The sequence below is a fragment of the Xiphophorus hellerii genome, chromosome 8, assembly GCF_003331165.1.
Source record: "Xiphophorus hellerii strain 12219 chromosome 8, Xiphophorus_hellerii-4.1, whole genome shotgun sequence".
NCBI classification, from domain to species: domain Eukaryota; kingdom Metazoa; phylum Chordata; class Actinopteri; order Cyprinodontiformes; family Poeciliidae; genus Xiphophorus; species Xiphophorus hellerii.
In genome coordinates this window covers 27,156,905-27,184,873 of record NC_045679.1, presented here as the reverse complement: position 1 = coordinate 27,184,873, position 27,969 = coordinate 27,156,905, and the positions used below count along the sequence as shown (strand labels likewise).

Below are 27,969 nucleotides of genomic sequence, written 5' to 3'. Positions count from 1 at the left end.
CCTCTAGAACAGTCTGACCTCAGTGACTTCCCAACATCAAATTCCCTCCTAAAAATCCTGCATCTTGTTCACAAAGCTCTGCCTCATTTATTTGCTTATGTAAGACACAGAAAGCCACACACGTCTGTGAAGAAATATATTTTCTCAAAGAAGTCAAAAACAGATCAATAACGACAGAAGTGCGGTCTCGTCGGGGGAGTTAACACTACGTCGGATCAATAATCATCTTTTATGCATATTTAGTGTTCATAAACGCACTTGTATAGTTTAGGATCAATCATGCAAAACACTTACAGAGAGCAGCTTCCACATACATGCAGGTCTTTGCAACGTTAAAAAGACAAAGACGGAGATGCTGAGAGGAAGACAGGGATAAAACAGGATCAACAAAGTGAAACAAGGAGCAGCGGGGGGAAAAAATCTTAAAAAAGGAACACAAACCGGGTTAAATAAGGTCTTTATGCTTCTTGTTCTTTGGTTATCAGACATCAGTGCTCATTGTTCATATGAACACTGACATCTGCTGAAAGAGCTTCCATCTAAAGTTGCTGACAAAACCAGAGAAACTGATTCCTAGCAGTTGTAAACACTAAGAGGAGGTCAGCTCCAAATGTCTGACCGCTGCAAGATATTGGCTGCATTCCCACCCAAAGCATTTAACAGATACTGAGATATGAATATGCACGATTCAGATATGTCTGGTTGCATTAACTGTTCTTTTAACAGAACGGACTTATGAAAAGTTACAAAAGTTACACAAGGCTGGAAAAATATCCATACTTATGAGAAAAGCACCAAATTATTGTCCTCAGAATTTAGATCAACATTTTGGTTCAAAACTGATTCAGTTTGTGTTTGTTTGGTTTACAACAGACAGAAAATATGGAATACTTTTGGAGGATGTTCAGTTAGTTTACTTTTTGTCTTGATTTTTTGGTTGTTTTTTTTTTTTTTTTGCTAATTAATGGAAAAGAATACATTTTTGTTTCTATTTTTACCAGCTGAGTATAACACACCTAAATAAAAACATATCCAGGTGTGTGGCACATTTGCCATCTCACTTCCACATCAAGACAAAAATGATGGAGACATCCAATAATTTGCATTTGAGAGAAACAAGATAAGAAAAAAAAGTCTAATTGGACAAATGTTGCAGACCTTAAAGGACGGTCATTAAATACTTTAAAAGCTATGATAAAATTGCATTGATAGTTAACTGTTTTTTATTTCCTTTAATCTGGGAACAGGTGTAAGGAAGATGACATTTCATTTGTGTTTACAACATTTTAACTTCTATAAAGTTAGAAATATTTAGAAGTTGAATAAATTTCATGCTATGTCTAAATTTTATAAATTTTTTTTGCTGTAGATTAAAACAGACTGAAAAAATAATCCCATCTATTGTGTTTGTGCAGCAAAGACAGGAACTGTAGATGTTATATTTGCTCCTTAAACCACCCAGATTTACATTTGTGACTGAAGAGTTTCAAAAATAAAATCTGAGACGAGTTGAGCAGTTGAAGCCGTCGTATTTTAACTCTTCACTCAGAACTGCAGAGGAAATCAACTGCCAAACCCCCCTGAGATGTTTTCTTCTTACATAGACCTCTCTGTACATTTACTGAGTTGTAACAATTGGACTGATGGCTGATCTGGTGTATCGGTTCTCAAATTTCTTGAGATCTAAAAAGTAAAATGTTTGTGCTGCTGTGAAAGAAAGAAATCCTCATAGCAGTGGAAGACCAACGGCTAATCATTTCAGCTCATTTAAAACAACTCAAACAGTTTTTCCATCAGTGGGAGACAAAACTATACAGTATGAGCAAATATTAAGGGTTCAGACTTTACTGTTACGTCTGCTGCAGTTTCACATCTTGTTCCAAACAACTTCAGGAAAGAAAAGCACAGGAAATCTCCGCAAAATCCAACTGTTTACCGACTGACTTAGCTCCTGCATTTAGATTAACATTTTTGAGAAAGACGTTTTGGGGTTTTTTTGTTGTTTTTTTCCCAACACGGGAAACCTTCACCCCGGCCTGGACACGCAGAGGACCAGCAGACTGCAGGCTGTCAATCTATCAATCTGCCAAGAAGTCATTTTATTTACTTATTAAGTAGATAAAGTTACTTACAAAGTAATTTTGTCTAGTTTCTGGTGCAAATATTTCAATACACTTGAAATAAGACAGAACTAACTTACTGGTAACTTTTCAGTCAGATATAAGAGCTTGTTTTACACAAGTAGCACCTTAAAATTGATTTACAAAGTACTAGTTCCACCAGCAAATTATTCCACCTATAGGAAAACATTTTTCCCATGTCACAAATGAAATAATCTGACAACGGAACAAGTACTGTACATTTTCTATAAATATTAAGGAATTATTAACCTAAAACAAGCTTCTGCATCTTACTTGGAAGTTAGTTTTATCTTATTTCAAATGTTACTTGGTAAAATGTTGTTCTTAAGCTGTTTTAAACTGGCATTCATCAGATAATAAAAAAGCTACAAACTGGAAGTAAAACACTAACTGCTTATAACCGCTCATGAGAACCCCCACAGGAATATAAAAACTCATTTGAGTGGAGAAATCTTTAGGCTGCAGCGACTTTGGCTGTTGCCATGTACTTGAAGCTGAATTCACACGAAAACATTTGTTCCCCCGACTGACGGAAATAAAAAGAAAACCAATGGGCGGAATAACAGCGGACCTTGTGGCGCTGGTCACTGAGGTTGAGGACATCCTGGGTCGGAACAGAAACAGCATGCAGCTCTTCTTTTCAGACACGGCGACTACACATTCAGGTCAGAGTGACTCTGCTCCGGTTGCATGCGACAGCAGCACTGCATGCAGACGACACATTCCTTTATTTCATCACTTTAACAAGGAGGGTTGGGTTGGGTGGAGAGAAATAAATTCGCTAAAAAAAACAACAACCACTTTTTCTTTCAAATATTTAGAAAACAATTCAGTTTGGTAGCAACAAAATAAATAAAAAAAATCAGTAAATGCATCTTCGTCAGAATCAAATGTACAAGAGGACACGGTTAAGAAACCAAATATGAAATTACAATAAATGTACAAAGTTTACAGCTTCCAGCTAGCTGGGGTACGCCCGCCTGCGCTTGTTGGGGCTTTGTCCCGGATCGGCTCTCAGCTCTCTGTACTGCATCTGTCCAGAGAGAGAGAGAGAGACATGAATTCTGACATGTTCATCATGAGCCTTGCTGCTGCCAACATGGCCGCCGTACCCACCATTTGAACATCAGACGGAACTCTGGACAGGAAGTCCAGAAGCTCGTTGTTTTCGATCATGTATGGATCACGAAGCTTCTTAGTGAACTTGTTCACACCTGTAGAATTCAAATTCAAAATGACTTTATTCATCCCAAAGGGAAATGAAATGTTGTAACTCATTTAAACTCTAAATCTTAGTGAGTTATTGTAGATAACTGTGACGGCTGTGGGCAGGAGGGAGTAGACATGGAGGCCTGTCGCAATAACAAATTTTGCTGGACGATAAATTGTCCCAGAAGTTATTTTAAACGATAATATTGTTGTTTTGAGACCATTTTTAAGTAATATAATGGTAATGGCACAATAATAATAATGCAAGAACACATTCTAAAAGATCAGTAAACTTTAAATTCTAATGAATATTAACACTGGAACTGGAAGACCTTTTAAATATCCAAAAATAAATAAACCAAACAACAAATAAAATTAATTTTGAAGTCGTTGTAAACAAAATTGCCCTCCAAAAAAAAGACTAGTTGAGACCAAAGCACCAAATTGAAGATTTTATTATCCAGTTTATTGGTAGAAAGAGATAAGTGATAAATCATGCCAATGGAAATTATTGATTTCATTTTAATTTATTGATTATTGTGACAGGTCTATAGATATATAACCTATATAACCTGGTAGAAAGGATTTACAGTACGTCATTTTAAAATGATAATTATTTTAATAAGAATGAATCTCCTTTATAGTTTTGTCATCTTTTAGAGAAGCTTCTCTCATTCTCTATCAGTTATGAATAATTTGGGTGGAAACCATTTGTTTACAACACAACCATTTTCTAACTGTCTGACTTTAAATCACACTTTTCTTCTTCAGAGTCAGTTAGGATGACTAAAATAAGGACAGAGATTCTTTAGACATTAACTTTCTAAATAAAGTCAGAATTTTACCTTCTTTTGTCTTTTGATTTTTTTTGTATTTAGTGAAATGGCTTTTCGACTTTATGATTTCAGTCAAACAATTTGAGCTCCTCACACCAGCTTGTTGGAATTTTGTCCGTTTCCTCCTGATAGAAAAACAGCTGTGGGACTGAGATCAGGCCGGTCCGAATGAGGCTTTGCTTTGTAGCCCATTTGGAGTGAATGAAAGTTCACCATAAAGCAGCGAGTGGATCGGGACTCACCCCAGGCGAGTACGAGGTATCGCAGCGGTATGAGGTAGAGCAGCAGTGTGGCCAGGCACAGGGCAGCGATCGCCAACCAGCTGAGGAAAGGCACTGTCCAGTTAAAGGTGCTGCAGGAGACACAGAGAAGGAATGAATATGTGACCTGCTATGTGAGAATTACTGCTGAAAGGTTTGAGTCTCCAGAAATACAGTCACTAATAAAAACAGCTGCGTAGGCATGATATCCCAAAGTCTTGCTATGTGATGTTGGCCAGTTTTCATTTCTTCTCTTGCTAATCTGAGCTTCCAACTCGGTGACCTTTAGTATTTTTGTCAATGTCATTCGTGTCTAATGTAAGACTCTTGCTGTCGTGTGACTCTGTCATACTGGCTAAGTATTGAATTAGCGTGAAAAACACAACTTCAGAAGTCGTATTGACCAATAGGGGAGATCGATATGGACTTAAAACTTTATCACCATATTTTGTGGTACTATTGTGACAATGATAAACATTACAATAAGAACTATTTATTACTATATTTTTAGGTAACTGTATGGTTTTATGAGTGCATGGCACAAACACAAATACTGCTCTTAAAAACATTCCGGTTATAATATGTTTTTTTTAGGACTCCAGTCTCTTCAGGAAGTGAGATTTGGATTATTAAGCTGCTCACAGTAGCTAGCTTTCATCATATTTTCACATTTATTGTCACTCAATGAACAAACAGTGGAGAAAATAGTACAACTAACAATCCCAACAACACGGACGGTTTTTGTTATTGCTTTCCAATTAGTCCTTTACAACATGAATACTGCATAGTATAGATATTGCATAGATATTGCGATGATGATATAGTGGCTCATGTTCGGTGGAAACCCAGCCTGGAAATGTTGCAAGTTGCAGGAAGCTGGCATGTTTAGAGGGAGAAAGACGTGGATTTTGACTGAAATGAAGTGAAGAGATACAGGCAGTCACTGGAGTGACTGACAGAGGGCAAAGGTCAGCAGGAAAAGAGCAATACGAAGCCACCGTTCAGATCACAAAACATAAAAATGTATTATTTTCATTGCTTTCAACTTAAAAAGGAGATATTTTGATGCTTCGTTCCGTGTGGATTTCACATTAAAGATGATTGCTGGCACAGTCTCCAAAGCAAACTCCAGACTTCCATGTCAAGATCCACTTAATGAGACTTGAATGGTTCAGAAATACACATCACATGATATATTGTGACCTGTCCCAAACTGGGCTAAAAGTTAGCATAACATAAGGGAAAAACTAATATTTATAAAAAATGACAACACTAAGAGACATGCTTAGTGAAGTGACGTTATCAGATGTCCATTACCTAACAACAAAACCTGAAGCCTGTCTTTATAAATTCTTAGATTAGTTTGTTTCTGCTGTTTGGTTGTGAAGGGCGACACAAGCATGGCAACCTGCAGAGAACCTACTTCTTTAACCTCTCTCCAAACGAAGCGACTTCATCCAGAGCGGTCTGTACGCTGATGAACACGTCCTGGATGGCGTACAGTTTATCCATGAAGCCTTTGTGCTCAGAGTCCTGACAGGAGAGATGAAAAGGTTCCAGAAGTTTTCAATATTTGACACTGTATGTATAAAGTCTAGATAAGTATGCAGAGTTGGAATCTGTTCATTTCATTTAGGGGGGCCCAAACAAATGGGCCAAAAATAATAACTTACTATGCAATACTTTCAACAAATAATGACATAGTCAGATCTTTTGTTGGGAAGGGATGAGCAAATTTTTATACTTTTGAAACTTTAAAATCGTTTTGCAGAAATCAAAATAAGATAATTTGCAAATTTTCCAGGTATGAATTTGAAAACAAACAAAAAAAATAGAACAAACGTAGACATTTTTAACCAGTAAAATCAAAACATAGGAAACTCTTTCTTTGAAAATGCTTATTCTATTTAGCCAAATTTAATACATGAAGTAAAAGCACATTTGGGTCCAGTTAAGTCAAATTTTTGAATAAAAGTTACTGGATAGAATGCAAAAAGACAAATAATATGTTGTAAATGTCTTCTGTTGTGAGGAGATTTTACTTTGTCTGTACAACTTCCATCTTTTTTAAAAAATAAAACAACTAATGAAAAATTGAGAAATAAAGAAATAATGTTTCCACCGACATCAAACACCTTTGTATCATTCTTGAACGGAAATCAGGGGCCAGACAGTCAGTCCAGGGTCCACAAATGGCCCCTGGGGGACATATTGGACACTGCTGCTATAGATATATGGGTGCCTTTCGTTAAAGGGGGCAGTATTGTGTATTCCAGGCACATATGATTCATAATTAAACACAATTCAGTAGCCATGTCACCTTCAGTTGCTACCAACCAGTGACCTCAGCTTACATCAGAAGATATTTCAGGACAACTTTATTTGGCTACATAGTCACTATCTAGGTAAGCTACATCTATCAAGAGTAGAGGAATGACTTCCTGAATGACAGCAGCACCTTTTCTTCCTTGTCCTCTTCATCATCCTCCCATTCAAACATGGCCTCCATGGACTGCAGAACAGAGAGAGAGCTTCAGCAGATGATTGGTCTGTAAAACACACGCACACACCTGAACACAAAACGAGTCTCAGTGCTCACCGTCTCCGCCGTCTCTCTGCCTGAGGAGAAGAAGTAGTTCCAGACCAGCAGCAGAACCAGGCCAAGTGGCAGCATGTAGAGCTCAAAGTTCCAGACCACCACCACGAACAGCTGGGAACAGAGCAGACACGGTGGGGAAACAGCAACCTGTGTAGGCGTGTGTGTGTGAGTGTGTGTGCTCTCCGTACAATGAAAGCAGTGATGCTCCTCTGTGACGACTCCCACTCAAAGCAGCTGTTAATGTAGGTACCGTAGCTGAAGAGGACCATGATGCACCGCTTGACCCGGTTAAAGTTCTGCTGCAGCAGCTGGAAGGCAAAAGGTTTTACCTGCTGCGAATGTGCTAACATAATAATACAGTTTGGCTAAAATACACAATGAAGACGTTTGGTGATTAGTACAAACTCTATAAAGTCAAAACATTTTATGTCTTATTAACATCATGGATTTGTTAGAGGCTTTCAAATAAAATGTGATCGGTTTCAACTAAGCTGCCCCCTACTGGCGGAGGAGAGGTACTGTCGTGTTTTAGACCAGAGGAAGCTTTTAAAAACAGAGAAATATCTGTTTTCAAAAATATGTATATTGAAAAATTATAGCTGGGGCATGGGTTCTCTTTTGGTGTTTCCATTAAATAAGAAATGCAATTAAAAATCACATGTGAATAAGTTTGTTCACATGATAATTCATTAAAAAAAACACAGCGGGGGGCCATCTTCCTCCAGCTACTTCCTGTGGTCTTCTTCTTCATGGTTTGCACCAGTGGCAATGTCCGGTTGCTCATCACTTATGTGATGCAATGGAAAAGTGTTTCCATTTAAGTTTGGCAAAATAAACCAATTTCAATACAGCCACAAAAAACAAACAATAAAAGCCACTTCATCCTAGCACCAAAACCATTTATTGAAAAATGAGAGTTTTCCTTAAGCTAATTTATTTTCGAAATGTCAAAATGCGCAAACATATGGTGTATGGAAACGCAGTTATGAATCAAGGATCAGGACCGGACCTGAACCCAACAACAGTTGTGCTTTAATTTTGATCATAATCATGAATGTAATTGTGTAACAACACACACCTGCTTGGAAACTTTTGGTTCTTCCTCCACGTATTTCTGTTCTGCAGGAACCACGGTCTTTAAAGCAGCCTTTATCTGAAGAAAAGCACATCAAGGAAAAACTTTGACGCTTTGGACGGAACAAACTGCAGGATTCGTGTGAACACACAAGCCGGAGCGTCACAATCACCGTGTTGTAGATGACTTCCATCTCCAGGTAGATGACTCCTTTGGTCGGGGCGGTGAGCTCTTTGTTTTTTAGCAGGTATGCTCTCTGGACGCCGTTCCGGACCTACAACACACACACACTGGGTTACAAACCTAAAATACACACACTGAGTTACGAAGCTAAACCACACACCCTGACTTGGCTTACAGACCGCAAAACAGTTCTGCGAATTTCCAACAAGCACTGCAGGCTGAAGCTCACTTGGTTATCATGCTGTGTTTAGTCAAAGTGATCCAACAAATCTTCAGAATAATGTTTGCATATAAATTAAACCTAAAATTTAAAACTGCTGGACATTAAATGTAATTATTTTGGATATCAGCAGGGACAACGTTTAGTTTGTTTCCATTTTAAAAAAACTCATGTCTCATACATTCTAACGGAGCTATTAGCTAAATTGTAATTGTAATAAACGTCTAAATTCCAACTTTATAGTTTGAAAAACGTCTGACTTTTAGACCAGCACATATGAACTTTGGCCTTGATGGATTATCTCCATTGTTATGGCTTCAGAGATTTTCTAAAACGCGTTAGTGAAAAAAACAACATCATTAAAAACACAGAAGCCATTAGTTCAAGTTCCCTTCATGATCAGCCGTTGCCTTGTATTTGATCAGCCGCATGTAACCGTGTGGCTTTAACCAGACAAAATGAAGAACATTCCCAGGAGTCTGAACAACCTCTAATACTCACATTCAAAAGAGGAATGGCCACTTTTCCCAGGAAGTCTGCACTCCTGTCTCTATCTTCGTCAAACACCGACACCTCCAGGACCGAGTGAACATCTTTCACATTGCTGTGCAGAGAGGAGACGTGAGGCCAGACTGAGCCAGAGTCAGCGTAACAAACGTTTTTGGGAAACTGAGGAAGTTATTCCAAATTTTGCTATTTTTGTCAACTTTTTCTAACAAAATACTTTGAAATGTGCATGAAAAAAAAAAAAAAAACAGTGTATGATTTTTACCTTTATGTTTTTACTTTACTTTAAATTCCTGATTTATATTATGTGTGTTTTATCTCAATAACAGATAGTCTAACTAGCTGTCCATCCTCTAAGCTAAACCAGCTGCATTTTCTGCTTCTATATTCTGAAATTCAAACTTTAACTTGTGCTTTTTGGTTTCTCCAGCCTGGAACAACACATGTGGGCGTTCCAGCATCAACAAGCTCATAACTCAGAATGACTCAGGGGGGATTTTACAGCCTCTCAGTCCACTGGAGAAAACGTTAACGGCCCCATAATGAAGAATTAGGAGGAAGATGCTGCAGCAAAACGTGACTCACAAGGTAAAGACTTTGTTCCACTCAGGGTTGAGATTCTTGTATATGGTATGTGTCTGCAGTCTGTCGTTATTCAGCTCCAGCACGCAGAAAGGGTCACTTTTACCTGAAAAGAGAGAGAGAGAGAGCAGTCAGATTAGAGAGTGTGTTTGGTGGCAGGTGGTTTCTGAGGAGAAGCAGAAGAAGAAGCCAGGAGGCGCTGGTACCTGTTACGTCAGCGACCATCAGCCCCTCGGCTCTCAGCACCTTCACCTGGACGATGCCCACATCCCTCAGGTTGGACAACGACTTCCTCACACCCTGCGGCAAAGAAATGTGTGTGCTGCAATCTTTTGGATGGTAATTTTTCAGAGGCATCATAATCCATTTTATTTATGGTTTCGGTTGAAAGTGGGTTTTTTTATTTCCCTTTTCACTGTAATTTTTGGTTGTTGTGCTTTATGTTGTATATTTAAAATATCTTCCAGTTCCAGTGTTAAGTGATCTTTACTAAATAATTTTCTAGAGGGAGAGAGAGCTTGCATTGTTATGCCACTATCAATTTACTACGTCTCACAAAACAATATCATCGTTTATCACAATAGTCACCAGGATTATCGTGATAAACTGGACAACAATTTATGGTCCAGTAAATGTGTTATCATGACAGGCCTGGCTAACGTAAATATTGTTTTAAAGTTAGTGGATGTGAGATGTGAACGTCAGAAGGCCACTGACGTATCGTTTGAGGATCTCTCTGCGTTCCTCTGGGTCCTCCAGCGGCGTGAGGGACAGGTCGGCGATGGAGACTGCCGCCGACGCCGTCAGCGTGACCAGCAGCACCAGGACGCCCCGGGACTCCTCCAGCGGCAGCTCCAGGTGATGGGTCTTCTCTTTACTCAGAGTGGATAGGTCCAACTGGCAGCTGGAACAGTGGCAGACAGGCTGGGTAACTCTTCAGATGACGTCACCGGAACCAGTAGAGGATCGAGGAAACGGTCGGTGGTTCTGGTTCTACTGAATCACATCAACACCAGGCTTATCTGTACTTCCTCAGCCTAATCCTTCTTATGTTAGTAGATTTAAAAAGTGCTCATTGGGAGAAAAGTGGAAGCGAACACGTTGAATAAAGCTGGTTCTGGTTCTGACCGTCCGATGAAGTCGTCTCTCCTCCCCGTGTCTTTGTCCCACACTGTGATCTCCAGAACGCCTCCTGTTTCCTCATACAGATGAAGGTCAAACTGCTCCCTCCACTGAGGACTCAGGGTCTTCGACACCGTCTGCACACACACAGACACACACACACAATTCTTAATCCCCTCCCCAAACTGGACTCGGTGAAACTGGATTTCAGTTGAACCTGGGCACCAGGTAAATGACCTGCAGTGACGTCATGCTGCCTGGTTCCTAGCAGAGGTCACGTCAGGTCTGACCCACCTTGCTCTTGTACTTCTGTGGCCCCAGCCTGAACTTGACGTAGGGGTCGCTCAGGCCATTGGGGTCCATGGGCGTGAGGTTCCGACCTTCGATCAGCGTGATGCTGACGATCCCTCGCCACAGCTGGGACTTCCGATGCACCTCAGTGAGACGCAATGACTGCTGCTGCTGATCCACACACACACCCACAAACACACACACACACACACAAAGGAATGTATTCATCTCAAAGCGAGGAATAAGACATGCAGGACAAACCGTTTTCCTGATCTCCTAATTTTTTGCTTGTTTTTCACACCAATCAAACAATTTAGGAAAAGTCAAGGACAATTCAAGCAAACACAAAGTGCAGTTTTTAAGTGAAGGTGTTTCTTATTATGGGAGGAAAATAATCCAAACCTACATGGCCCTGTGTGAACGGTGACTGTTCTCTAAACCTAATAACTGCAACGCAGCAGCTGTGAACATGCAGCCAGAACTACAACCAAATGGTGCAAATGCTTTGACTTGTGGTCCAGTCAAAGTCCAGGCCTAAAGCTAACTGATTGATGTTCCACAGACACTGTTCATCCATTCATGCCAGAGCAAAGCAAAATGAGCCAAAAAATAAAGCAAAAAAAACAAAAAACAGCAAATGGTGGCGTTACAGCGTTCAGACACAAGGGGGCTGAACACAGACACACCACACACTGGGTTCACAACTCGAAATTAGGTCTCTGTCTTTTTAAGAAACTCCTGCTTCCTGTTTCTCCATTAAGCCGTTAAGAAGTAGTTTGTATGACGAGCTCAGTGGACTCGCAGATCCACCAGGTGTTTGCTAATTGCTGCTGGCTAGTCTTTAGGAGCGGCGTGCGGGAGGAGCAGGGGGAGCGGCGCGCTGTGAGGCAGAAGCTCAGCTGAGGACTGCAGCTCTAAGGCGGAGCTTTGTGGAAGCAGGCAGTGTTTCGTGGGACCAAGGATTTATGTAACCCTAGAAGTGAAAGGATTTGTCAAACATGCATGAAAAATAAAATCAAAGCCACACTCCAGGTGTTTTGTTGATGAACTAATAATATTATGAGATTAATAGAGCTTAAAAAAAGAGTAGATTTTACATAATAACTCCACTTTAATAGCCTTAAAACTTAACACTGAAGCCGTTGGTTTATTTTTATCTGTGCCTGATACTTAAATAATAATGTTAAAAAGATCAGTTAAATCAGTTATGTAATGTGCATGCTCTGGATCACTTTGCTCCAGAAACGTCCCACCGGAACCGGCTTGGAGAGCGGAGCCTCCAAGGAACCGACAGCAGCAACAAGAACTCCAACACAAAATGGAGGCGCTGCGTTGAAATGCAGACATGGTGAAGGAGAAGTGACAGGAAGCTGGTGGAGGATGCTGTGGCTGCACACACACACACACACACACACACCCAAGGTGGTGATGGTGTTTACCTTTGTGGATCGTTTCCAGGACCTCCTGAGCAGCATGGTCTGAAGACATATTAAACACTGTTCAGCTTTTATACGTTGAAACCTAAACGTCTCGACCTAAAGCCACTAGAGGATCAGCTCTACTGGGACTAACTGAAGCTAAACCATGAGGTAGGGAGACGTGCTGCTTTATTTAAGCCCCATTAATAAAGCAACATAAACAGATGTTTCATTTATTTTCAGTTCTGATGATTTTCCCGTTTGCTCATTTCTTTCCCACACTTCTTCAGCGTGCTGTCGCCTGATTCTGAATCCATCCCTCTGACTAGAGCTGCGTTTCAGACTGAGACTCAGCTTATTATTATTTCATATGGTGAATAATATATGGATGAGACAAGCTGTGCTTAATGACTTGGAGCTTAGAATGTATCTGAAGACTCTCTGAACAGAAAATAATCCCAAACGTCAAAATCCAGAACTGTGAAGAACTTCAAGCATTTTTTGCAGCAACAATTTCATCAGAAATGAGAGTTTTTGAATATGAAAGGGTTCTCTAATTTCTAAAGCAGTTACTGAAAAAAATATACATATTATTGTTGCTAAAACTGTCACAGAGCTCTTAGAACAGAACCTATTTCAGTGAATTTACTACAAAACCCATAGATTCCACCTCCTGCCATCTTACATAAATCCATCCAACCTGGGTTGAAACAACCATTCAGAACCAAGCCCAGTCTACACACCTAGCGGAAAAAAGATGCTGAAAATCAGATGTATCACTCCAATATTTTTTTCAGACTCAGAGGAAATATAACTCAGACAAAATATTTCTTTATCATGACAGGGAAGTCCACATCTGATCCCACCAGTCAGCATAAGGTCCTAACCAAGATTTTTGTTAAATGATTACGATCAGGCGTCTCTTGAGAAGCGGTTGGTATTAAATTTAATTGTTAAATTTTATTACATTTAAAGCCAAACACAACATTTTCGATGCAGGAAAGCAACGTTTTTCACTTTTTTCTGCAGGTGTCTGTCATATAACTTAACCTCAACTGAGTCAAAAGATCAACAAGTGATATCAAAGCAAAGAGGACACACGCTAACGCTAGCTTACCACTTCATCAATGTACTCCAGACAATAGCAGCAAAAATATGAGTTTATGTAAGACAGTAGCTGCATGTTTTTAGAAACAAATCATAAAGCTCTGCATATTTCAACTGAAGGAATGTGAGAACATTACAGTCCCAACTTCAGTGGAGATAAAATACCTGCCACCATCAAATTTAAAAAATGACTGGCATCCAGGACAAAAAGTCCTGATTGGGACATTGCTAAGGAACAAGTGAAAATGCTAAACGCAGTTTTAAATGTTAGCCCTTTGCACAATGCAGTTGTATAATTATTCTTTTAAAGCTGCCTTTGGTCATTTGTAACACAGTCGGAACAAGTTAGGCTGCGTTCACACAGCAGGTCTTCATGCTCAGTTAGGATTTTTTTTGCTGAAAACCTTTTTTTTTTTTTTGTCGTTTCATGACAAGAAATACGTTGACATTGCATAGCAGCACACTGTGTATGGAAGTCTAATTCAAATTTTTAAAGCAATGGGAGCAACCGTAATGTCACAAAATCATAACAAAATGAAGGAAGTTAATAAACAGAAAGCACAAGTAACGGCAACGGCCTTTAGTGAAGCGTTCACTGCAGCTTCTGTAGAGAATCTGATTGGACGTGTAGTCGGACCAGGAGTGGGGGGATTGTGATGTGATGCACTTCTTTCATAATTTCATAATCGTGAGTTTTTTCAGCCATCATTTACATCCAGTCTGGCGTCTTCTGGTGCAGAAATATGATGTACGTCTCATGTCAACGATGGAAAAGTCACATAAAATGTGACATAAACCATTCGGACTGCAGAAATCAATCAGATATGTATCACATTTAGTTCTACATACAAAAGTGGCACAAATCAACTTTTTTTTTGTTGTTGTTGAAAACATCAGAATTGGGCCGATCAGACCGCCGTGACAAAGTCACATGTGGTTCACATGTGGGTAAAAACATCTGAATTGAGTCGCATTCGCCTGCTGTGTGAACGCAGCCTTCACCAGCTCTATAGATGTTGCGTGCTAACAGAATACGCTAGCAGAATTCCAGACTCCACAGAAAGAAATCAGAGCCGTTAGTTTTAGTGGAGGTTACATCTCCTCGGTCAGCTGTGCAGGAACCCTCCATGGCACGTAGATAATTTCACACAGAACTCTGGCAACGGAAAAAGCCATCCTGGGGTTATGTATGAATGGAGCTTTTACCTTGATGTCTGCATTTTGGCATGAATAAATAAGCGCAGCTCATCCAGTAATGAGGGTGATGTTTCAACCACCTCTCCGTTTACGACTCCATCTGGGTTCCTGCCTTTCCCTGCCGTCATAAAACTTTGATTCCTGACAGAAAGGATAGGACCGCACATAAAAGCAGCTGAAACGGGCTTCCTCCATACAGAAGCTGCTGATATGGGGGGAAGTATCTGTGTCATATGGGGCATCTGATCCAACATTCCTTTGGAGGGTTATCAGGCGTAAAACTAAAAGGTTTAAAATTCAATACCACAAAAGTAACGTTAATGCCAGAGAGTAGAAATCCTTTCACAGAGGTCCTCTGAATGTTTTCTAATCAGGCTGCTGAGGAACAAGCTAGTTAAACTCAGAGGTGAAGCTAAAGGAGCTAAAGGAGGGACGCTACAAGCTAAAGCACGGCTACACTCACTTTATTCACATAAGGTTTCCACCGATACGTCTTAACCTCGCCTCGCTGCAGGAAACACAAACATGTGGAAGATCTAACTGGAGACTTTCTTTAATCAACAAGTTCATAAATATAATATTCAGCAATTTATTCTGTGGAAAAAAAATATACTTCATTATTTGCAGCACCACGATGAAACTGGTGAAAACAGAAACTAATAGGGTGTTGCAGAGATTTATCTTTTTAAGATTTTTTTTTCTGTTTAGCTGCTCTTCTGTTTTAACATCTGCTGGCACTATTTCACTTTTTGGCATCTGTAATCATTTTGGGTAACACTTTATTTGACGGGTTGTGAATAAGACTGTCATGACACCATCATAAACATGACATAACACCTGTCATGAACATGAGTATGTCTTTATGAATATTTATGACTGTTGTCATAAAGTGTCATTTGGTAAATCATGACACTTTTAATACAAAGTTGACATTATTCAAAACGTCTTTGTTATGACTACTTGACATTAACCTAGAAATCATGATCTGACATAAATTTGTTATAAAAGTATTACTGATTAAACTTTAGCTTTAATAACATAAAGCTAAATATTTTTTAAAGTTTAATCAATGTTTAAATACTGTGAAATTTTTCATCATCAAAACGGCGAGTGCTCAAATCTTGGCACCCAGCAGTTTGTTGTTTAGGACTCTTATTTTGAAGTAAAAAGGTTCTTAAGAAGTCAACTTCTTGTTCAGGTTGCCAACAATATTTGGTTACAAAAATACTGACGAAGGTTCTGGCAGCATTTTGAAGACTGTAATAAAAAATACAAATAACAAAATGAGGACAAAGAGCCAGGAATGATATAAATGATTTCTATAGGAACAGTGAGAACTCTGCTAACCTGTATCTATAGCAACCCAGCTTGTCCCCTGAGCTGGAGACATTCTTAGTCCTGTAGTAATAATGAGCAAACTTGGAACAAACTTTTAAAATGATGCAAAAAAAAAGAAAAAGAAAAGGCGAATTAGGCTTGTTTCTATCTACTGGTTTAGAGTGAACCACTGTTTTTGCCCTGTGAGGCTAAACAAGCTAATTTATCAGATGTCTGACATTGCAAAAAAAAATCCCCAGCTGACAGCGACATCGACCGTATCTGACAGAGAATATGAGTACACACCGCCGTGTCTCGAGGCTCCTCCATGGGGCTGCTTTTAGGCGTCAGGGTAACTGCCAGCTCCAGAGAGCCCAGGTCCTCGTTGGGGAGCTGCGGGTCCTTCAGCACCAGAGTCACCGGTATCGTCCTGCAACACAAGCATGTGTGTGTGCTGGAGTCATGCTCCCACATGAAAAAACATTAGCAGAAAAAAAAACAAAAACATGTTTCGCTCTTTAAAGAAATTTCATATTGCATGGATAGTTGTTATTTTTGAGTATTAGGATTTTTAATAAATATGTATTTTTCTATCTGGGATTTCTAACTGGAGCTAGGTTCCAGACTCATGGATGTTAATGGGGGTTTTTTCTGGTTTTTTTAGCAGATGTGTTGCTTTTGGACATCTTTCAACCGGCAGAGACTATTTAAATCAATTATTATATCTTGAAGGTCAAGTAATAAGGATGGAGTTAGAGTTGAAAAATTGAGCACATTTTTATAAAAAATGGAGTTTAAACAGATTTAATACATGATTTAACAAGGTGACCTTTTTACACGGGTCATGTAGGTTTGGATGAGAGCTGCACAATGTACAACAAATACAGTATATCGTCATCAATATCAGAGTGGGAAATATTCACTTTGAAAAAGGATTGTTTGTAATGAATTAATTGTTGGCAAAGTCTTATGACTTAAAGTGAAAATGAAGTGAATTTAATTTGAAAGCCGAAATGCATAGAGTCCAACATGCTGACACTTGAAAACTGAACATCCATCCATTTTCTAACACCCTTGTCCCTAGTGGGGTCATGAGGGCTGCTGGTGTCTATCTCCAGCTAACGTTTCGGGCAAGAGGCGGGGTCACCTGGACAGGTCGCCAGTCTGTCGCAGGAAAACTGAACATTTTCATGCTAAGTGCAAGGAAGGCATGTAAGCTTGTTTTACTGTGTGAGTGTGAAATGCAGTTTCAGATGTTCACCACAAACTGGCACAAGCAACAGGAAGGAGATGAAGAAAATCTCTCCCAGAGACACAAAAGGCTCACAGAGGAAAGGAAAAAAAGCATGCAACACATGGAAGTGGACCGGAGGGGGAACCAAAACCATCACAGACAGGGTTGCAGACCATCCACAACAACATTTGCATACTGAGCCCACACGGTTAGAAAATCTGTTTAACAACAGGTTGGGACTGTTTACAGGTTACATAATGACCACAGGTTAGTTACCTGTACAGGTCCGATGGAGGCGGGTGTGGGACGTTTATATGACCCACATTAGAGAAGCATTTGACCCGTTTCTTGGGCCAAGCCGCTTTCTAATCTCTTCTGGTTCACATATGTGATATTATCTCTGTTCTGATGTCCCAAGCCATAAATCCAACGTTGATCCTGTTTGCTAACAGACGATGCAGAGAAATCATAAAGTATATTTTGTTTGCTTTTCATTACTGTGTGCATGAAGCAGTAAGTAGGCTCTTAGGACCATGAAACCTAGAACTGAAGTTAATTTTCTTTAAATACTTTTCTTCTGTAATTTAAGCCGTCAGAAGTGGATACCTTAATGTGTTTAGTCACTAATAAAAAATTATTTTAAGGCACAGTGAAAATTAGAGTCAATAAAAAGCTAGTTAGCAAAACAAACTGGTGGTGGAGGAGCCGTCACTGTCCTGATGGGAAACTATCACTAAAGCTAAAAGTGCATTTACTCTCCAAAGAGTCTGATGTCTCATTGGTTACCAACCACTTTAATAAACCGAGTCTTTGTTATTAAATTATACTGAAATTCAGCTTCACATATAAAGAAATGTTTTTTTTCTCTCAAATATAATTTATATTGAAATGAATCTGTGAAAGAAAATTGTCTTGTGATGCGGTGCACATCTACATTTTGATATGTGCATAAAAAATAAATGAATTAATAAAGGCTCTCCGTTAAACAGGTCTGCTGAAAGCCATTTAGGTTGAAACATTACATCAACACAACCAACAGTCATGGGTGACTTACAGCTACGCTTTAGGTCAACATGAAAGTGTTTCCTCTCAAAACAAAGAAAGTGGAAGTTGGTACAGGTCCTATTTCAGTTGTCAAAATCTGGCAACCCCAACCACAGACAGGTGGCTCACATGTAGGCATGCAACAGCAACCGGCACAAAGCAGCACGAAACGACACGGAGACACACATAAGCAGCTACAAGGATGACAACAGCCACCGGACGGTAGAATGGTCAAGAGAGAAACTAACGTTGCTCAGAAGAGAAACACAGAACAGCGAACAGCAACAGAGACATGCAACCACTAACCACCACAGAGAGAAGAACAACAACCACAAAGACGACCTAAACGACTGGAACTACAGCGCAATGAGCCAGTTTGGATTCTTAGGCCCCTTCTGTAACACGACACAAATCCTACATGATGACAGGAACGTCTACCAGACCTCTGCTGCTCTAGAGACTCCAGGTAAAGAAAAGCAGAACCCATGAAGTCGTCCTGAAGACCAAAGTCATAGTCAAAGACCTGCAGGAGAGCAACACAACATCTCCACTGACTGCTGGTTCTGTTTCGCCATCGATTTCAAAATGTCTTCTGTGTGTTTTTAATCTTTACCTTGACGTAGAGCGGTTCGCTCAGACTGTCCACGATGAGCGTGGTCTTCTCGTCCCACACCGGGTTGAGGTTTTTGTGGATGGTCTTGCTTCTGAACACCTCTTTACCAGCCAGCTTGAACTTGACATAGGGATCGCTGGAGCCTGAACAGATCAACTGTTAACACATCCACAGAGGCAAAAAAAAAAAAAAAAGCCGAAGAAAGACGTCCACAAGCACCTCCTCGGTCTCGGATGGCGAGGTTGTGTCCTCGCTTCAGCTCGATCTCCAGCTTATACATCCCTGGTGGGGGGGTGGCTGCCTCAGAGGGGCTCCCCGAGGAGCAGGATGCCCCCATGCCCTGTCAGGAGAGACGGACGCATTCGTTAGAGTCGCTGCTGCTGCGTGAACCCGCGTCGATGCAAACTCACCAACATTCTGAAGAGGAATGCCAGAGTCTTCCTGCAGGTGTTGGATCAGAGTTTTCTCTGTCTTTGCTGCATTCATACTGACACTGACTAGAGTGTGTAACTCAACTGATCCCTCAGAGGACGGCCGACAGGAAATTACACGATTCAAGCTTCCTCCCGACCGACCGCACTGATGCTAGATGATGTTTCTTCCGTTTTTTTGTACAGCTACCCTTTCCACATCAGCACCTTTGAACGAGGAAGTCTGGGCTTGAGTAAAACTTCAGATGAGATGCAACCAAAAGTTATCAATTTTTACCAAGGGCAAAATGTTTCACTTCAAAGTCTTGCAAAAAAAGTCCAACTGCATGGGAGGAAAATATAAAGGAATACGGAAAAATGTTACAATGTTGTGTTAAAAATATGTACAGTATTTTTTGCAAAGCGTGTAATATTTGCAATATGCTGTCTGTGCACTAAAAACGATTAAGAAAGATTGTACATATGTTGGGAAGATATGATATATTTGCATTACTGTATTGGATGATTTTAGTTGGTGTCGACCCAATAAGTCAAACTGTTTCTATATTAAAAACCGACGTAGGGCTGCAACTAACAACTATTCTAGGTATCAATTAATCTATCAGTTATTCTGACGATTAATCGATTAATCGAATAAAAAATATGTAAGCCTTTTTATGCAATATTAGAAAGACATTAAAAGATGCAAATAAATAAATAAAATCCTTATTTAAATAAGAAAATAAATATTTTATAGCCTAAAATGTAATAGCAGATTATTACTTTAGTGAACACTTGATCATTTGCAGTAAATAATTAATCTGCAGATAATGAAATACTTTTAACATCAACATGTTAGAAGTGCTGCTGGACTTAACATCAATACATTGGCTGACCTGTGAGCGTTTTTGGATGAACCCATTAATAATTGGAAATCAGAAGGTGCTTAATAAGGAGAATTTGTTTGTTTTTCTACAGAACTTTAACCAGGTGAAGCTAAACTATAACACATGAGGAGAACATATTTACAGACCAGAGGCCTCATGCATAAAAGAGTGTGCAGTTTTCACACTAAAAGTTGGCCTACGGAAAATTTTTGAAAAGTGAGGCGCACAAAAAAAATCAGATTCAGAAAGCCGTGCGCACGCACGTGGCCACGCACCTTTCCTTTATAAATCCTAATTTGCGGGAAACAGAGAGCAGCTGCTGGTCCGCCCTGTCGCCATCATAAATACATAAGTAAATTGGTGTAAATACCCGTTAGTTTGCCACCATGTGAAGCAATAACCATGGCAACGTCCTTGTTCGAAGCAGTATAAGTATTTATAATAATAATAATTATATATTTTATTTCAAAGGTGCTTTGAGGACACATAATGTCACCTCACAGAAATAAAAATACATTTTAAAGAAGAAAAAATCCAAATAAAAATAGAGAGAGAGATCCTGCAAATGCAATACTGTTTGAACATCAGTAGCGTTCAGCCGGGATTTAAAGACAGACAGCGAGTCAGAGAGTCTAAATACTAGGATGCTTTATGTCCATAAGGCGCATTCACAAAGCGGGCGGCTCGACTGAAGGATGACTGCAGCTGGACCGGTACCGGTACCGCAGGGCTGCTCGGAGCTCCAGGATGTTCAGTCTGGATTATTCTAAACACTCATAAACCATCATCAACATTTCCCAGCAGATCAATATGATCAATCGCTTCCTCTGAATCCTTCCATTGGCGATGTTCTCCATCTGAGCCAAAACGCTCCACAATTACGCGGCTCACCTTAATGCAGCTACTTACTGTATATACGTGTGATTACATCACACCTTGATCACCTTAAAAATAATTAAACCTGTTGATTATTTTTAATCAGCAGGTTGAAGTTAATCTGCTGATCCAACCCTGTTTTCTTCTTTTAGTGAGAATGAAATGACCCCATAGATGCATTTCATGCACTTCGGACCAATGCGTTACATCTTTATGAGACAAAAACTGAGAAAACGTACTACTTACATTTAGCGAGGTTTTCATATACATTTATTGTTATTTTCTTTATTTTGTGTGCGTGTTAGCTTATTGTCTGAGGATAAATGTGGTTCAGTTTAATTGTTTATGTTTAAACAATAAAATATTAAAATCATGAAAAACATCGGGTTTGATGCGTCTTGGTCTAAATAACACTGAATGGAGTCAGATTTCAGTGGATTTATGACTTTTGACGGTTTGTAGTTTGATATTGTCCACAGAAAAAGTTTGCGTGGCCGCCGCAGATTTTCACACCAGCGAAAAAGTGTGCATATATTTACGCAAACTTTGATGCAAAGTTAATTTTTATACATGCCGACGTATGTGTAAAATATGGGACCGCACAATGCTCGCACGCTTTATGCACGAGGTCCCAGGTGTTTTTTAATTTTATTTTTTATTATTATTATCTTAAATTCAAAATGTAAATTTATTTTTGCACAGTTTTGGTTTAATTACAGCTCTTTCAGAAAATGTCCCTTTTTAAGTCTTTGTACTCCAGTTGATGATTAGTTGACGGTTATTTCAATAATCGATTCATCACAATTAATCGTTTCAGCACTAAGACGATGTTTATTTCCATCTTGTGGCCGTTAGTGTGTGTCCCGTAGTGAAAGCATTTTCTCCCCCTCTGCAATAATTAATGCTGAGTCTGCTCAGCATTAATTATTGAATGTTCGCTGTGTCTCCTCCTGACACCATGACAAATTCATAATGCTGCTAATGATGACAACTGGCAACAATGTTCTTTCTAAATCTGATTGCCGTGATCCAAAAAAAGTAATGAAGTCGCCCCCAAACCATAAACTTTAGTAAAATCTTCCTTTATCATTTCAAGAATGATCCACACAAGATTAAATATAACATTTTGAAACTGATATTTGATGCACATGATGGAGTATGACAGCCAGGACAAAAAAATAATAATAATGAATATACAAGAAGTGAATCATAATGTTGCGAGAAAAAAGTTGTACAAGAAAAAGTTCATAATATTACCAGAATGAAGTCATAATATCATGAGACTAGTCATTTGACAATTAAGTCAAAATATTACAGGAATAACCTCAAAATACAAGAACAAAGTCATAACATTGTGAGAAAAAAGTTGCACGACAATAAAGTCAGTATTATTACAAGAACAAAGTCATCCAACAACTAAGACAAAATAATACAAGAATAAACTCATAATAATAAAATCAAGTCTCAACAATTCGATAACTCCATCAGGTTTGCTCCCATAAAAATTACTTTTTTTCTGGTCATTTTATGATGTTCTTCTGGTAATATTGTGTCTTCACTCTGCTAATGTCATGACTGTATTCTTGTAAGTAATTTAAAAAAGAATCTCTCTGTCTGGTCCCACTACGCCGTGGTGGATACGTATGATGTGTCAGACAGAACGCGCTCCACTCTGCCAGTAAGCAACAGCGAGAAGTTAACATCCATCTCTCCATGCTGCTTCCTAAATGCCAGGAAGCCGCTGGGAATCCTGCATCCTGTCAACACATTCACACAAGTCCCTGTGAACGTCCGGATCGATGGCGATGATAAATGAGTCTGGAGTGTGAGAGCAGCAGATTGCTCCAGCGTTTAAACCGGATGGATCGCTGCGAACTGCAGGGGGGTCGTTAAGGATTCCTGTTGCTTCGTAATCCAAGTGTTGCTTGATGGCCTGTGAGTTTTGGCCTCAGAGATGTTTTAAAAAGTCTAATCTGAAAAGCAAAGTGTGGATTTGTACAAACCAGAGGACGGGTCTACAACCTCTACAACCCAAAATACTGTAGTCCTAGTTCAGTTGAAAAAACAAAGACAACTTCTAAAAATATTTTTTGTACCCCAGTGTTACTGAGACGGGCTGCATTGTAAGAATAGTTTCTTATACTATCTTCCCTTCTGCTGGTTCCATTAGAACATCAATAAATATGAAAATAAGATGATTAAATACAGAGCAATATTTCATGTTCGCAGAACTTTGATTCATGCAGTTGCCCAAAACAAGTTGTGAATACTTTTTTATTGTCTTGTTCTCCAGCATTACAACAACTACCACAAAATAGTGTGATACAATTATAAGAGCATATCTCTTATTTATATCTGTATTTTAGTGTTGGTTCTTTATTCAGTTAAAATCATCACATAGAGGCGCTGCAGTTAAACTTGCTATGAACTACTACTGAGGTGACCTTGATTTACTACTAATCTGGCCTGTAAATGCAGCTGGTGTTCTAGTTTCTAATTAAAGGTAACAGGGTGAAACATCTAGTGTTGTACAATATTTTGAAAGGCATGAATCACTTTGGGGACGAGTGTTTTCTCTGACGGTCTGCTGCTCCACCAGAGCTCTCACTGCATCATAGTTCATAAAAAGTTGTGTCATTCAAACGTGTTGAATCCATAATTTCATACTGCAATTTCGCTCAAAACGCCGCATATGTTGCCGTTCCCAAGTGAGGCAGGGTTTGTCGCTCCAACGCCTCAATAAGATGCTGACGTCTCCTCTGATTGGCTGGTAGATAATGAGCGGTAGCATCATGGCTGAATTCTGAATATATCTCATGTAAAAGATTTGTGCACATTTATAATAGTAACTCAGACAGTGCTACACGGAGAGCAGCAGTCACACTGATGCATCTTTGCAACTTGTTGCATCGACTCTCAACGTTATCATCATCATCATGTCTGTCGGATCTTCACTTTGAGTCATGCGGACGCCAAAGCATGTTGGGAGCATCATGAAACTACCACTACACATGTTACTCAGCAAGTTGTTGCTAGGTAACCAAAGAGTGAGTGAATTAGTTGATGCCACCAGAACAACCTTGCTTAGCTGACCATGAGAGGCTGAGCAGCTAAAGCCTTTCATCTGCCTACATCCCCCAGAATGCTGTGGGGTTCTGGATCCCAGCTCAATGAAACGATCAAAATTCTATCTGATGTATTTTCTATTGCTATTAATCACGTTTCTATCGCAATAGGTGTCGTTATCGTTTTATCGTGCAGCCGTACATCCTTTTCCTTCCGCTTTACATCCCAGTAAAGCTCTTTGTGTCAGTTCATTGCATAGAATCCCAACAAAGTGTTCAAGATAAAGAGAGAAATACTTTTACTTTTCCAGTCTCACAGATCAGCACTGCATATAACACATAGTATGACTTGTTCCAGTAATGAGGCAGAATCTGCAAGGAGAAGCAAGAACTGATACTCATCTGAGGTCAGACCACCCAGACAGCCAGGATCTGATAAAAACATGACGGAGCAGAAATGCTGAGCAAAAGCCATGAGTGTGGCAAGGTAAAAGTGTCCAATCTCTAAGATCAAAGCTGTTAGCAACAAGAGGTAGCATGAATTATTCACAGCTCCGCTGGGCTGGAGGTAACCAGGAGCCAGAAAGCAGAAGCAACCTGCTGCTGCGCCGCCGAGGACGGAGAAAACGAATGTCTTCTAGCAGGTGAGAGGAATGATTGAGACTGATCTCTGCCACATACAAACATTGAAAATTAAATGTATCTCATATTCAGAGTCCAAACTGATTAACTCTTTACACAAACCTTTTCCTCAGCATGCAGTGTGGCTGGGACGAACTGACTGTGCTTCCATTAGCCATTGCGCTAATTGAAATTACGAAAATAAATTAGTTTAAGAGAAACAGGGCATGAATGGTTGAAAGTACACTTCATTTTTTACTAGAAAGGTTTTGTGGCCGTGGAAACGAGGTTGGTTTTGTGTCTCTTGAACAATTTCCTGACACTTTCTACTTTGCTCCAGGCGTTACGGTCATTTCACAAACTGCAGCGTGCCACAGGCTTTCTTTTAAGCAACCACAAACTTTTATGCAAATGACCATCTACTGCAAACAGGATGTGTCCCAACAGTTTGTGAAAATATGATTTCCATTAATCATTTTTTGTTAAGTTGAAGTTATTTTGAGCTGACAGAGATTCACCGTGGTCTTACCTCCACTTTGACTGGTGGCCCTAAAACCAATCTCTGTTTCATCAAAGTGATGACACCACCAGAGGTACGGTTCAAACCACAGGTTTACATATGCTGTATAAAGAGGCACATGCATCCTTCTTCACACTGTCTGACGTAAAATCATAATAAACTTTTCCTGTTTTAGATCAATTGGTTTGGGGCCAGATTATTGCCAATTAAAAATGTATGCGCAGGAGTCTAAATTTGTAAATGCAAGTCAAGAAATGTAAAAAAAAACATTAAGATTTGTGTTTGTTTTGTGTTTTTAAATTATACATAGATGTAAAAGCAGAGGTTTTATCTGTGAGAATAAAAGCTTACAAGGTACAAATTGTCACCTTTCTATGTCATTTTTTGCCAAAAGTGTTGGGTTGGTTTTTTTGCCTAAATCATCTTATGGCAATAAAAAGTAAAAGATTATTTATTTTGGCATATAATTACTTATTTTAGGAAGGTGATGAAATACAATTTACAAAGTTATAACTCTGCAATATTATTGACAGCAATTTTCCCCCATAGATGGGCCAAAATTACTGAGCAGCTTGTGGAAGGATATCCAAGTCACACAGTTTAAGGGCAATGGCACCAAATAGTAATGAAAAGTACTTAGACTTTTGACTTTGAAGAAAGTAATATAAATTCCCTTTAAAAAATTATCTTTCTTATTATTCTGGCATTTAATAAATAGAAAAAAAAATTGGGAATCGTAATTGAACGAAAACAGGAAAAGTATATTCTCATTTCACACCAGACTTTGTGTAAAAAAATGCTTATGTGTTTTTTTTTTATAGTATAAATCAGCAGTAAATAAGATATTTGCTAACAGAGACTCACAGATAGTTTTCCTTGGGAAGCAGAAAGACAAGAGATGAGTGCAACCAGCAAAGCTGAAACGGCGACAGAACGAGGTAAGAAGTTTACATGACAAGGCTGACATGAACTGCCAGCGCTAACAAGCTGCTTAGTCAGAATTAACTATGGCACTAAATCAGGAAGCAAAGCTGAGAATAGAGTTAGACCAAACCAATCCCATCAGGCATTCTAATGAATGCCTATTTTAAAGCTTTGCCTTTGTTTTTACTCACACGTGTGTGTCAGGCTTCAGGATCAGTTTAGCAGCCATTGTTTCAGTTTCAGATATTAAAGTTACAAACTGATTTGAATGTTATTGAGAAAAATAAGTGATTGTACTTTGTTGAAGCCAAAGCATAATCCTGGCTTCCACAGATGATTACATGGCCATCAGATCCATCAATCAATTACAGTTTCTCCTGATTTCAACTCATTGTGTATTTAAAAGCTGCCTGAGCACATAACCAGTTTCTACCAGTCCAACCAGCCCACCAGCACGGGCAAAGAACATTGATGCTACACAGCAGCGCTCTGTTTACAGAAGTAATAATGGATGCCCTTATCTACGCATCGATTTTAAACACAAGATTATAAGAAGATGCATTAAACTAATACAAAAGGCGTTTTGTGAAGAATTGACAGAAACATCTGTAGGGAAGTCTGATTGGATGTAGAGTGGTGGGATTATGATGTGATGTACTTCACTGACACAAACAGCTTTTATTATTTCATAATTATAATTTTCAGCCGTTGCTTAAATCTGGATTTACCACGCCTGGCTTTTGCTGGTGCAGAATTATGACGGATGTCTCACATCAGTGACGTAAAGGACAAATAGAAAGAGACATGACCGTTCAGACTGCAACGTATCCGATTTAGTTTCACATTTGGAAGTGGCGGAAATCAGTATTTTGAGGAGCAGGGAGAGGTGAAAAGATCAATACTGGTCCATTCAGACTGTCATGAAAAACTCAGACATGGATCACAGTGTCTGAAAAAAGTCTGAAAAAGAAAGTGTGACCCTTTGGTGCCTCTAAACAGCAATGTTCATAATCCTGGCCTTTCCTGTCTGTCTGCCTCTGACACAGAGGCATTTTTTTATATATATATATATATATATATATATATATATATATATATATATATATATATATATATATATATATATATATATATAATATTTGTGTACAATCCTATATGACAAAATAGAAAATATGGTCAATGACTTCATATTCCATGGATGAATGTACTTCAAATTATATTAAAAGATATATTCATAACTATGAGATAAAAGATACAGATGCTGAATAGGGAGGTTTGGAATAAATTCAATAAGAAGAGTTGATGAAGATACATAGAGTCTTCAATAAGATGGTGGTTGAAGCTTGTGGGCTCTTTACAGACACAGACTGCTCTTACAGACAGTGATCAATACTGTAACTAATAGACTCTTTCTGCAGGAACCCTCAGAGCGGTTTAGACTTCCATCTTACACTCTTTTCCACATTGAAACGGTTCCTTCTTTATAGGAGACCTAGGTAGAGCTGGGGGTACACATTTAAAAATGATACAAAACATCTTCTGGGCTGTTAAACACTTTATTTTTATTTAAAGTTCTTCTAAAAGATCTGAATTTAAGGAGACATCAGAGGTCATCTGTTCATGTGGCTTCAGGAGAAGCTCTTCAACTTGTGAAGTGGTATATAAATAAAAACCTTAATGTTCAACAATCTCAAAAGCAACTTTTAACATA

The 27,969-nt window shown here is 39.1% G+C and overlaps 1 protein-coding gene and 1 long non-coding RNA gene across 8 annotated transcripts in view; one reads left to right on the top strand and one right to left on the bottom strand.

The window, feature by feature from the left end:
* Positions 1 to 122: 122 nt before the first annotated feature.
* The window catches only part of mctp1b (multiple C2 domains, transmembrane 1b), a 35,233-nt gene continuing 7,386 nt past the window's right edge, over positions 123 to 27,969 (bottom strand). For 2 of the 7 annotated variants that reach the window (XM_032570442.1, XM_032570446.1), the window contains exons 2-21: positions 19,175 to 19,295; positions 18,956 to 19,098; positions 18,786 to 18,865; positions 16,371 to 16,494; positions 12,465 to 12,503; positions 11,029 to 11,196; positions 10,741 to 10,871; positions 10,330 to 10,516; positions 9,819 to 9,912; positions 9,616 to 9,718; positions 9,025 to 9,127; positions 8,293 to 8,394; positions 8,124 to 8,198; positions 7,234 to 7,353; positions 7,046 to 7,156; positions 6,905 to 6,958; positions 5,870 to 5,979; positions 4,429 to 4,538; positions 3,258 to 3,355; positions 123 to 3,174 (exon numbers count right to left, since the gene is read on the bottom strand). In XM_032570442.1, the coding sequence (XP_032426333.1) occupies positions 3,103 to 3,174; positions 3,258 to 3,355; positions 4,429 to 4,538; positions 5,870 to 5,979; positions 6,905 to 6,958; positions 7,046 to 7,156; positions 7,234 to 7,353; positions 8,124 to 8,198; positions 8,293 to 8,394; positions 9,025 to 9,127; positions 9,616 to 9,718; positions 9,819 to 9,912; positions 10,330 to 10,516; positions 10,741 to 10,871; positions 11,029 to 11,196; positions 12,465 to 12,503; positions 16,371 to 16,494; positions 18,786 to 18,865; positions 18,956 to 19,098; positions 19,175 to 19,295 (2,145 nt within the window). In that variant the 3' untranslated portion in view covers positions 123 to 3,102. Of the gene's footprint in view, positions 3,175 to 3,257; positions 3,356 to 4,428; positions 4,539 to 5,869; positions 5,980 to 6,904; positions 6,959 to 7,045; positions 7,157 to 7,233; positions 7,354 to 8,123; positions 8,199 to 8,292; positions 8,395 to 9,024; positions 9,128 to 9,615; positions 9,719 to 9,818; positions 9,913 to 10,329; positions 10,517 to 10,740; positions 10,872 to 10,971; positions 11,197 to 12,464; positions 12,504 to 16,370; positions 16,495 to 18,785; positions 18,866 to 18,955; positions 19,099 to 19,174; positions 19,296 to 19,365; positions 19,998 to 27,969 lie in introns of those variants that run through there. The other 5 variants (XM_032570447.1, XM_032570443.1, XM_032570444.1 and 2 more) reach the window with 5 other exon arrangements.
* Positions 7,360 to 27,242, top strand: LOC116724774 (uncharacterized). The gene is made up of 3 exons (XR_004340273.1): positions 7,360 to 7,820; positions 12,217 to 12,220; positions 27,232 to 27,242. It is a non-coding gene; the product is annotated as an uncharacterized LOC116724774 (long non-coding RNA).